Raw genomic sequence first — 12,539 nt, 5'->3', positions numbered from 1 at the left:
ACATAACGAGATGCCTCCTGACACTGTCCTGAGGGCAGCACCTTCCCCCAACAGCGCGAGGCAGGAACTGGCTTTTCCTCTCCCTGCTCACCTTCTCCCTAGGAAAGTCAATCTGCCCTGGGGTGCTGCAGGGAATGGGGCTGGGCAGGGCTGGGAGCCAGGACCTCCCTCCCCACTGATTGCTCCTGCTGCCCCTGCCAGTCTCTCCCCATGTCTCCCTCCCTTCCCCTCGGGCTTAGGGTGACTAGATGTCCCGATTTTATAGGGACAGTCCTGATTTTTGGGTCTTTTTCTTATATAGGTTCTTATTACCCCCCACCCCCATCCCAATTTTTCACATTTGCTGTCTGGTCACCCTACTCGGGCTGGGAGACTCGGTCCCTGGCCCAGCCCAGGGCGTTCGCTCTCCCGGAACTGGCTCGGCTCCTGCAGGCGCTCAGGGGAGCAGAGCTGGGGGGCGGGGGTCAGGGAGGACAGCAGCTCTGGGACTCGCCCCCCCGGGAGCAGAGCTGGGGCGAGGAGGGGCCATTGGTGCAGAGTCACTTTCCTGCCCGGCCCCAGCCCTTTCCCCCGGGGGTCTCCCCTCACCTGCAGGCTCGGGCTTAGGGGCTGGTGTCGGCAGAGCCCAGAGCTGCCCCATGGGCTGGGTCCAGCCACCGCAGAAAGTCCCCCCCTAGGTTGAGCACAGAGGGCGGTTAATGCAGATCTCTTCCCGAGCAGCTGAGCCGATCAATTTAATTCAGGTTCCAGGCTTCCTTCCGGGTCTTAATAGATGCATCAGCTGCAGCGTCTGACCCAGGAAGCTCAACCCCGGTAGAGAGAGCACAGCCGCCTCCCCTTTCAATAGTAAACAGTCAATAGAACTATGCTTGGGAGAATTCAAGTTTTATTTTTATAATTTGAACCGATATTGATTTTAAGCATATTTATTTAATTTTTCAGAGTTGTGGGAAGTTGGAGGGGAGTCAGAGAGTAGTTTTTTCTTAATGACAGATGTGATTCAAAAAAAATTTTTTATAAGCATCGAAACACAACTTTGCAACATCACATGTCAAAATATACAAAGTAAATTGCCTTAAATCAAACTCTAATAAGTTCTCAACCAGTATTTTTCTTACTTTGCCTATCTATAAATTTAGATGATTATTGATGGAAATGTTTTATTGTTGGCTTGTCTGTACAGCAAAATTGATGGTTATTGACATTTATCGATAAAAATCTAATTCTTTCAAGCCTAAATATAACCAAACAGTCAGGGTTTCAAGGAAAATCATACAACATTTTCCCCATTTTACAAATGCATTCATATTTAATTAATTTGGAAGCCAGCAAAACATCCACCCATTGTGAACCCATTGGATTCAAGTAGTTCTATAACAAAATCTAAAGCAGTGACTATGCCAGGTGAAGTCTTGAGGGGTTGCAGATGTCTGATAGGTTTATTGTGGGGCTTTTTGGTGTGGGCACAAAGGCACAATATGGAGCATATGTGAGGTCACCAGACGATAGATGCGCAGCACAGCTAGTTCCGGCTCAAACATACCATATATGTATGTCAGAACAGAATGTTTGCCCCTGGTTGTAGCGTGACTGGGCACAGTGTCTGTTTGTTTTCAAAACACATCACTGTAGTTGCTGTATTTGGACAGAAGTCAAGGACCATACTCAGTGGATAGCTCTGCCTGGCCAGCTACCCCTGGCATGCAACCACCGAGGAACTAGTGCCCACTGCCCATTTCCTGGGGTCAAGCAGTGCTGCGGGCAGAATTCTGAGAAAAATTCAACTGTTAGTTCAGCCCAGCAGATAAGGGAGTTGTGGAGGGCCAGCCATGAAATACCAAGGACCACACTGAAGCGTGGGGGAATGTATGGGTCTCTCAATACTCTTGGAACAGTTTCCATGGAAACTGGCCCGGAGAAAGAGCACCCGCGTGATTGCCTCTGCCAGATCAAGAACAGGCTTGAGCCACAAAGGAATCTATAGTGCCCAAGTTGCTTCAGTTTTGATAAAGATGTCCACTGTACCTGAGTCAATGAAGAAGCACTTGGAGATGCCCCAGGATTTGTGACTCAGCTGGTATTCATAGGTGTGGTGCCAGCCAGCCAGTCTACATTTATTGATCATCAAGTCCCAAAATGTACTTTTTTGGGTTTTCCCAGAGTGGGTGTTTAGGTGCATGAGCAGAGAAATGATCTTATTCATGGGGAATGGAGATTTTTTTGAGGATAGTGGGCTGCCAAGTTTAATGGTTTGGAGTTCACCCAGGCCAGTAAGGGATTCAGTCACTGTTTCCCTTGTAAGCGTGGATGTCTTGTGGCTCTGTAGCTTTGGTCCAGAGCTCTGCCCCTCTCAACAGCCTGCCAGCAGCCCATAAGCTTCACCCTGGCTTTGTCCAACCCAGTTATTCCTTGCAGACTGACCTCAGTACCCTTCCAGCCCTGAGTTCACCCCAAAACCATCCTACAGCAGGGACCAGTCCCTCCCACTGAACCCTCAGAAAGAGTTAGGTTCTCTGCCCTTAGAGGCCAAGTAAAACACTCCATCCTGTCTGCTTTCTAGAAGCACACACTTTACTGAACTTACACAACAGTGATGATTTAGAATGAAAGCAAAACAAACTTCTTAACAAAAGAACATAGATTAAGTGATACCAAGTAAAAGGGATAAAGTCGGAAACAGTTACAAGCAAATAAAAGTGAAAATTCATCTAAAAGACTATAACTTAACCTAGCAAGATACAGTCTTTGTTGAAGATGGTTTCCATTCCCCGCCAGTCTCCCTTCCAGCTTTTACTGGCCAATAACGTCTGAGCTCACACTGAAACTTTTCCCACAGTCCTTAGGTTTGCAAGGTCGCTCTCCTGTGTGGATTCTCTGATGTGTACTAAGGTTTGAGCGGTGTGTGAAGCTTTTCCCACAGTGTCGACACTTATAGGGTTTCTCTCCTGTATGGATTCTCTGATGGCCCAGAAGGTATGAGTGATGTGTGAAGCTTTTCCCACAGTGTTGACACTTGTAGGGCTTCTCTCCCGTATGGATTCGCTGATGGGTAAGAAGGTTTGCGGTGCAACTGAAACACTTTGCACAGTCAGGGCATTTAAAGGGCTTTTCTTCCCTGTGGGTTCCCTCATGTCTAGCAAGGTGCGAACTCTGACGGAAGCTTTTCCCACAGTTAGGACACGTATAGGGTCTCTCCCCCGTGTGAGTTTTCTGATGTTTTATCAGGGTGGAGCTCAGAGTGAAGCTTTTCCCACAGTTGAGGCATTTATAGGGTTTATCTCCGTTGTGGATTCTATTGTGTCTATCAAGTTCCGATTTATAAGCAAAACTTTTTCCACAGTCAGTGCATTTCTTGGATTTTCCTGCTCTGCAGATTCTCTTCTGACTAATAACATGTGAAATGCTATTGTAGCTTTCCCCTGAGTCACCAAGTGTCTTTGGTCCCTTTCCCAAGTGGGTCGCCTGACAGATTGGGATGCCTTTGAGACTTCTCCCACGGTGACTGGATTTACCCTGTGTCTCCCCAGAGAGGTTTCTCTGCAGCCGCTCTGGCCTGAGCTGTGTCTGACAGGCTTCTCCCTGCTCAGAAGTCTCGGAAACATCCCTTTCCGATCTTCCTGATACCGTCCCCTGTGGAACCACTTGCTCAGGACCTTCCTGCTGAGAATTCTCCTCCTTGTTCTCATTCACTGTCCCATCACCTGCTGGGACAGAGAGAGAATCCGGACAGGGAACCTCAGAAAGGGGAATGTGGAGAACAAACCCAAATAACTGCAGGGGAGGGGACCAATTCTACCTTTACACCCCATCCAAACACTCAGGGGGACGGAGCTAGTGCCAGGCGTCAGTCAGGGTGGGTGGGAAGCCATGAGTGACATCTGGCAAAAGGATATGGATGGGCTGGGGATAGTCATGTCCTGGGTGAAATGAGGCAGAACTGGGGCAGCTCACAGGGCCTCAGTGGGAATCCCAACTGTTTTGTTCACCCCTCAATGGTTTCTGAGTCAGTTTATCTGATTCCTCACCTATGCAGGTTCCTGTCAGCATGTCCCTTTTCTCAGAGCCCTGGAGATCCAGGACCCATGACACCTCTCCTCGTTCTAGGTGTGAGATCAAGTCAGGTTTAGGAGTCACAAATCCTACCCACGGAAAAAATATAGGGTTAGTGTGGCACAAAGGACCATTGATGCCAACTGTCAAAGACTTCACTGTTCTATACAAGCAACTCCTGCCTCAGACCAGACAAACTCACGACACCTGATACACTGCTGTTTCATGGTATTTATCCATAAAGGGAAGCATGTGAAATCTCCACTGAAAGCTTGTATCGATACTCATAACCACCACATGATGTAATATTTCAGGAATAATGTAACTACCGTATATACTTGTTCATAAGCCAAATATTTTTAGTAAAAAAGTGATGCATCAAAGAGCGGGGATCGGCTTATAAACAGATCTACACCAAAATATGATGATTTTAAACTCTATGGAATCATTGAATTGAATATCTAATACATTATCGTTTTGTTTACCTGGAGCGTCTGCAGGTATGGAGCCCCTCAGCTCCCTGTGGCCGCGGTTCGCGCCACTTCCTGCAGCTCCCATTGGCTGGGAATGGCGAACTGCGGCCACAAGGAGCTGAGGGGCTCCATGCCTGCAGACACTCCAAATAAACAAAATGTCCCAACCCGCCAGTGGCTTACCTTGATGGGCCGGGAGCCAAAGTTTTCCAACCCCTGAAATATAGGGTTAGCTTATGAAAGGGTCATACCGTTTTTGCTATTTTTACCTATCCATTTTGGGGGGTCGGCTTATAAACGAACGGGCTAATGAACGAGTATATACGGTATATTGAAAATATGGTCTCAGGGTTATGAAGTGAGAGTGAATTAAAAGGCAATAATATATCTCTGTGACGGCCCATTCAAGCAGGAGGGAGTTGTGCCCATCCCAGGTCAGCTGGTGATTTAATGCAAGACTCATTTGTCTACCTTTGCACCAACCCAGAAAAGTCAATGGAAAAAACTATAAACATCAAAGTCATTTGGAAGTGAAAAGGAATGATATGACAGAGAGGAGAATCGCCCTGTCTGGGAATAAAAACACAAACTAGTTCAGTGTATCTCAGGGTGGAGATAGTCAGTCTGCATCCATTCACTGAGGAGGTACCCTGATGGGCGGGGCTGCTTCATGAAAGACTGGATCAGAGTTCCTTGGGACTAGCACCCACTGCAAAGGACTGAACTTTGGGGAGAGAACCTACTTAATTAGATAGGAAAGGTAACTATTGATAAGGATAGGCCCTAGTTTGTGTTTTAGGATTCTGTATTATATGTAACCCTTTGTGTACATCACTCACCTTTGTTTCTAGTTGAATCTCTGTTCTTCCTTGAATAAATTTCCTTTGGTTTTACAATAACTGAACTCAAGGTCTGTGTGCGATAAAGGAGCCGTAAGCTAAGGTTTAACTGGTAAACTGGGGCAGTGCTCTGGCATTTCTATGGGTATTCAGTAATCAGGGATGGGACACCTTAGGGGGACACTTTGAGCTGACTTGGGAGCTGGAGTGCATCTGTTGTCAACCTGCAGTGCAAAGTGCAAAGAGCAGAGTGCTTGCATGACAGAGAGGCTGGTTGTATTAGGGAGTTAACACCCAGCTAGTACAGGCAAGTCTCCTTTGCTCTGGAGGCAGATAGTGACAGGGTAACTCACAGCCCTGGGTGTCCTGAGAAGAAACAAAGTGAAGGCACGGCTGCTATGCAATGTTCCTGGGGAAGAAGTGACATTTCATGGGAACAGATGGGAAAATGTAAGCAGAGGCCCCTTGTAAAATTGCAAGGATCTCCATGCATCACTGGATTTAATGACTCTGTGACAGCAGCAATGTTAGACCACTATCACATTGCTAAGCATACACAGCTACATCTCTAAGGATGGAGATTGAGGGGTGTGTGTGAGTGCACATGCGCGCCAACAGAGACTGGGTATCAAACCCCAGACATAGCATGTGGTCCTGCTCTGGGTGGATGATAGTGGAACAGTGTTATTGTGCTGGCTGAGTGAAGAGGTGGTTTCTGATGCTCACGCAGTCAGCCACTCTAGGGTGTGGCTCCTCCCACTCAGGTGGTGGTTCAGGGATGTGCCTGATTTTACTGTTTCTGCCCAGCAGCAGGGAGGAAGCTGCCCAGATCCTGCTCCCACAAATGTATAGACATGGTTGTGCCTGTGACTTATTCCAGGGAACTTGCCTGATAGTGCTAGTTTGACAGCCACCATCTTGAACACGAGGGACTGAAATGGTGACCTCCAGAGCTAAAATCAGGAGCAGGGGCGGCTCTAGGCACCAGCAAAGCAAGCAGGTGCTTGGGGCAGCCCATTTGCAGGGGCGGCAGCCAGCAGGGATCCAGCATGGGAGCTGAGAACCAACAGGTGGCCCTGGGAGCTGTAGTTCCTTGGTTAGCTCCCTGCCCATAGAGCCAGCCCTGGGCAGGGAAAGAACTACATTTCCCAGCATTTCCTTGGCTGCTATCCACAGGAAAGGGAGGGGAGGAGAATGTAGTTGAAACCTCATGCTGCAGCTTGCTGTGAATGGAGAGCTCACTGCTAGTGCGGGGTGGCACTGTGAATGGGGAACAAGTATGCCCAAGGAGTAGAAGGCTTTGCCCCAGAGATCCCCTTCAGAAGACATCCCCAGCCTGGATTAGGGATACTGCTGTGACCTCACCTTACAGCCTCCAAAGAAAGAATTGGGTGGACTAAATGGACAGTGCCCCTCTCTATCTGAAGCCTAGCAAGGGAGCTACGTGGATCCCACTAGAATTTACAATGAAAAGTAAGGGAGGGGAGGCTCTGGACCTGGGCAGCTTTAGATATAGTACCAGGCACTTAGGAGGATTTCCACTTCTGAGCCATGGAAGCAGAAATTGACTTTTCCTTTCCAGATTTAGCCAATATTCAGAAAGGGAATCTAGCACCTGCCTTCCAGATTTGAACACCCCCAAATCAAATATACTGATCCACTGTAACTTGCTGTAGAAAAAGTAGGATAAAATTGAGCAAGAAATGCTTCCCAGTGGTTATTAGGAGTGGAATTGCTATTTTCAACAGCCATTGCCATTTTTTTTTTATTTTAAGTTTTATTTGTTTAAAAGGAAGACAGTAATATTGCACTGGCAAATTTTCCCATAGAAACAAAGAGTGGAACAAAAAAATAATAAAGGCACCTCAACTTTTCCTCATTTATGGAGGACAGTCTTATAATATGCATCCAGATATCCTCCAATCACACAAGCTGAAAATTGTTCCACTTTACTGCAGTTCTGTAACCATATGGGAACCAATCCTGTCTGTGTTCTGTGCACATCCAAAATTCCTGCTGAATGACCCACCCTGGGAGCGAGTTACCAGTGACCTAGGGCTGGGGGTCCAGGGGGGAGCCCAGAGCTGGGGCAGCAGGGGATGCGGGTGTGGGGGGAGAGCCCAGGGCTGGGGCGGGGAGCTCAGGGCTGGGGTGGCAGGGGGTGAGCTCAGAGCTGGGGCGGCAGGGGTGTGTGTGTGTGGGGGGGAACTCAGGGCTGGGGCAGCAGGGGGTGCGGGTGGGGGGGGGGGGGGAGAGCCCAGGGCAGGGGCAGCAGGGAGGTGCGGGGGGGAGCCCAGGGCTGGGGTGGGGGGCAGCCAAACATTGTTTTGCTTGGGGCGGCAAAAAACCTAGAGCCGGCCCTGATCAGGAGCTGTTACAGTTTGAACTAAGCCTCTTTATCTGGGGCTATAGCAGATTGATATCCTCTGTGGGATGGGCATTGAAGAGGAGCTGTAGCACATCTTTACCAGTGGGTTACACTAACACACCAATGAGTAGGCCGTAAAGTAACCTAACAGCACCCACCACGGGCAGATCCCCAGCAAGTCTGTATCTTTCTTACCCCTTGGCAACACTTGTCTAATCTGACTAGTCATGATCTGAGGAAACGGCTCCTTACCCAGTGAGATCAGTGTCTCATAATTGTCCTGCATGACGTCCCTGTAGAGGGCTTTCTGACCAGGGTCCAGAAGAGCCCATTCCTCCTTGGAGAAATACACAGCCACCTCTCTGAAGGTCACAAGTTCCTGAAACAACAACTACTAGTACTCTGCTCCAATGAAAACCCCACCAGGTCAGTCACAGGCCCCAGATTGTTCCCTTTGCCCCAGTCTCCAATATGTTGTGTCCTTAAACAACATTTGCAATTGTTCTTCCAAACTGGTTACTTATTCCTAGTGGTGCCACTTATCACAGATAGCATTATGCCCTTCAAAGACCTGCTGCTCTCCCCTACTTTACAGGAATCAGGCCATGAAACTGTCACCATAGGAATATTGCTCTTTGCTTCCCATCCTCTCATCTCCCTGCTAGAGCTGCTCAGAAAATGGCGCTTCCATCCTGTGGGAGATCCCGATAATTAAAACATTTCTTTTCACTGGGGTGAACTTTTAAATAGCCAAAGGTTGGGAGCAAAGAAAAGTTTAGAAAAAAAATCTATTTGGAAATGTTGAAATGAAATGTCTTCCTGTTGATTATCCCAACATAAAATGTAAAAATTTTTTTTAAAAATCAGCATTTCCTCACAGAGAACTTCATTTTTAACTGAACTACATATTTGATGGGAAAATCCAACCAGCTGTTCTGCTTCCCCTTGTCAGTTACAGCGCCCACATTTAGATCTCCACACAGCTGAGAGGTTCAGCCAGAAATTCACCCATGACTGGAAACCATCGCAGAGGCCCCTGTCCTGCACAGAGAGGCAAGATGCTGCTTCTTGGGCAGTAGCTCCAGGGCACTTTAGAGGGTTAGCTCCTGTCCCACAGATGGGGAATTTTCCATCCCAGCCCAATGCACCCATTCTTAAAACCAAGCCCATATTAACTGGGCCTAGTAGCTTTTAACCCAGTCACACCTCTGTATTTAGTGTGTCTCCTCCCCCTGATCTATCAGAGGAATCCCTGAAAATCTCCTACCTGTTCCAGCTCCACTGCAGCCATTTCCCTTCCCCTGGCAGAATTAAGTGATGTGGAGCAAAACACGGATGTTATTCTGCAGCCTGTCAGGGTGAGAAGGGCGATTGGGGAGGTTTCAGAAAGGGCTTTGGTCCTTTTCACACTCCGCTTCCCCCAGACTCTCTCCCTGCATATGCTTTAAGTTCTGCCAGGTTGAGAAAACAGTTGGTCACTTTATTTCAGCAGACAAGTTCTAAACCATCCACCTCAGGGGTTACTGAAGGAGTTTAAAAAGGAACTAGATAAATTCATGGAGGCTAGGTCCATCAATGGCTATTAGCCAGGATGGGCAGGGATGGTGTCCCTCCCTAGCCTCTGTTTGCCAGAAGCTGGGAATGGGTGACAGGGTATGGATCACTTGAAGATAGCCTGTTCAAAGCCAGGGGAGCAGAGTGGAGCAGGCTGGGGCTGGGTCACTCCATTTCCCGCCGCCCCGTGAGTGCGGGGTCGGGTGGCAGGAAGTGTAGCGACCTGGCCCCAACCTGCTCTGCCGGCTTGTGCTGGGGGGCAGTTTCCCCTCTGCCCCCCAAGCCTGGGGAGAAGATGGAGCGGTGGGGAAGGGGCATGGGATGGGGAAGAGAAGGGGATAGGGGAAGCGGAGGCAGGGGGGAAGGGAAGTGGGGATGAAGGTGGTGGAGTTGGGAGGAGATGGGGCAGTGGGGAAGGGGCATGGGATTGGGAAGAGAAGGGGGTGGGAGTAGGGGGGAAGAGGCAGTGGGGAAGGAAGGGGTGGGATGGGAAGGAGATGGAGTGGTGGGGAAGGGGCATGGGATGGGGAAGAGAAGGGGATAGGGGAAGCGGGGGCCCAGCATGCAGATCCCCTTGGCAGAAGCTAGGGCTCCCCTGTTAAGCAGGCCCATCAAACCCTCACCCTGACAAGCCCCACCTCCCCTGCATCTGTACCACCCTGACGAACCCCCCCAGACACCCTCCCCACTGAGCCCAAACCACCTACACCCCCACCCAAATGAACCCCACCTCTCCTGCACTCAGACACCCCTCTGCTGAGCTCCAACCACTTTCACTTGGTCCCCCCTGGAGACTCCCATTGCCCCTGCACCTGGAACCTCCCTGTGCATCCAGATCCCCCACTGAGCTGCCTGCACCCAGACTGCCCCACACAGAACCCTCTTACCCCCATGTGGATTCCCCTACACTAAGTCCCTTTGCACTTGGATCCTGCTGCCAGGCTGAGCCTCCCTGCTCACATCTGGTGTGCCTGGCACAAAAAGGACAGGGCCCCAGGGTGTTTCTGTGGCAGGAATGGCCCTTGTGCTGTGTCAGGTTCAGCCTCACTGCCAAGTCCCTGTCCCGGGGGTGCTGTATGGTATTCTCCCACCTCCATGTAGCCAGTGGCTTGTGCTCCCCACTGCCATGGTGGAGCTTCCACATTTATTGATTGTAAAAAAAATAATTGCAAAATTTTAAAATATTATGCACAGAATTTGATGCAGAATTCCCTCAGGAATATGGGGCACTGTACAGCTGTGATGGTGGGACTGTGAAGGGGGTGCTGGACAGTAGGGGATCTGTGGGTGGGGGAGCAGAGCAGGGGGTATTGTGTGCAGGGTGCAGTTGTGGGAGGGGTCTCTGGGCAGGGGGTGCTGGGCATAGAGATCTGGGGGGGAGGTCTCTGGGCGAGGGGGCACTGGGCATAGAGATCTGTGGAGGAGGTCTCTGGGCGAGGGGGCACTGGACATAAGGGGAGGGCATTGGGCAATGTGGAAGGGGCACGCTGGCAGTGCAGGGATGGGCAGGCCAGTGTGCATCTAGCAGTTGTGGGTTTGTAAACAGTGCCCTTGTGCTGGGCTGAGTGGGGCCACTCCCGCTGCACTGCGCCTCATTGCCCCCAACCAGCCCCTCCCTCTGTGGATCGCCCTCCATCACATGCCCTATTTCCCCAATGGGGGCCCACAAATATGTTTAGTGCTGGGCCCACAAAAAGTTAATCGGGCCCTGGGAGCCGGGAATCTCCCTCCCCACTGATTGCTCCTGCTGCCCCTTCAAGTCTCTATCCCTGTCTCCCTCCCGCCCCCTCCCCTCGGGCTGGGAGACTCGGTCCCTGGTCCCGCCCGGGGCGTTCGCTCTCCCGGAGCTGGCTCGGCTCCTGCAGGCGCTCAGGGGAGCAGAGCGGGGGGGTCAGGGAGGGGAGCAGCTCTGGGACTCGCAGACCCCCCCCCCCCGGAGCAGCTCTGGGACTCGCAGACCCCCCCCCCCCCCCCCGAGCAGAGCTGGGGCGAGGAGGGGCCGTTGGTGCAGAGTCACTTTCCTGCCCGGCTCCAGCCTTTTCCCCCGGGTCTCTCCCCTCACCTGCAGGCTCCGGCTCAGGGGCTGGTGTCGGCATAGCTCGGGGCTGCCCCAGGGGCCTCCCCAGCTGGGCACAGAGGGGGTCTGGGCAGCAGCTGAGCTGATCAGTCCAGGCTTCCTTCCGGGTCGCAATGGAGGCACTCAGCAGCAGCGTCTGACTCAGGAAGCTCAACTCCGGTATGCTGAGTAGACAGAGCGAGCCACATCCCCTTTCATTAGCAACAGTCCATGTAACTAAGCAGGCAGGGCTGCAAGGAACAAGGATTTATTACACATATGGTGAGAGACCGTGTTCCAAGCTCATCCTTGACTGTTCCTCCCCATGCAGCAATATCGGGTAGCCCCCCAAGCTAACATCCTCCCACCCCAGAGTCTGTAGACCATCATCAGTATATACCTTGCCGGAACCTGCTCCTCTTTCTCTGCTCCCACTCATTATACAACATTTTTTCCACTTTACAAACTCATTTATATTTAATTAGCTAATTTGGAAGCCAACAAAACATCCATCCACCCATAGGGCAGATGGGTTCCAGTCCTTAGCCTAGCTGGAGTTGCTTCTGATGGTACACAATCTACTCCAACACTTTTAAGCTTTGTCTAGATGAGGGTTTTGAAGGTGTTAGCTAACACGTGTTAACAGAGTAATGCAGACAAGGCAGTGTGCTTCACTAATCGCTGACAACCAGCCTTGTGTGGGTTGCTCCATAAGAGAAGGGGGAGCAAGTTAAAGCGAGGTGCCAAAGGGACATTTGTCCCCTGGATATTCACCCCAGCAGGTGGGGAAACTGAGGCAAATGACTACTGCCCAAGGCACTGCAGGGGTGGCTGTTGTACTTATTAATTCATATAAATATATGGTTGATTTATTGTTGTGTATTCCCAAATTAACACTGTGTTCTGTTTCCCCTTAATATCATTTTCTTTGTTTTATACATAGACTCAGTGCTTGCCAAAGCAAAGCTAAGGGTGCCCAGGGAGATATTTTGTTTTCCCAAGTTTCTGGGTGAGGGCTTGAGTCATTGTGTTGGTTATTTTTAAGAGGAAACACTATATATTTGAATCCAGCTTATATCACCAGGCAGAAGGGTTACATTTTGTGCCTTAAAAGCACACTGCCTTGTCTACACTAGCACCTTCCAAAGCTTCAGGTCTGTCTACGCTGCAGTAGGAGGTATGATTTGAAGCTTGTGCAG

At 50.3% G+C, this 12,539-nt stretch overlaps 1 protein-coding gene across 1 annotated transcript in view; it reads right to left on the bottom strand.

Annotated features, from left to right (window-relative positions):
- LOC135887564 (zinc finger protein 271-like) overlaps nt 1-11,380 on the bottom strand; it is a 57,113-nt gene extending 45,733 nt beyond the window's left edge. Inside the window, exons 1-3 of the mRNA XM_065415291.1 lie at nt 11,347-11,380; nt 4,026-4,139; nt 3,072-3,701 (exon numbers count right to left, since the gene is read on the bottom strand). Of these exons, the coding sequence (XP_065271363.1) occupies nt 3,072-3,701; nt 4,026-4,139; nt 11,347-11,380 (778 nt within the window). The remainder of the gene's footprint in view (nt 1-3,071; nt 3,702-4,025; nt 4,140-11,346) is intronic.
- Nucleotides 11,381-12,539: the final 1,159 nt, after the last annotated feature.

The sequence above is a fragment of the Emys orbicularis genome, chromosome 13, assembly GCF_028017835.1.
Source record: "Emys orbicularis isolate rEmyOrb1 chromosome 13, rEmyOrb1.hap1, whole genome shotgun sequence".
NCBI lineage: Eukaryota > Metazoa > Chordata > Testudines > Emydidae > Emys > Emys orbicularis.
The sequence above is the reverse complement of the archived record's forward strand: the minus strand, read 5'-3'. Positions and strand labels throughout refer to the sequence as shown.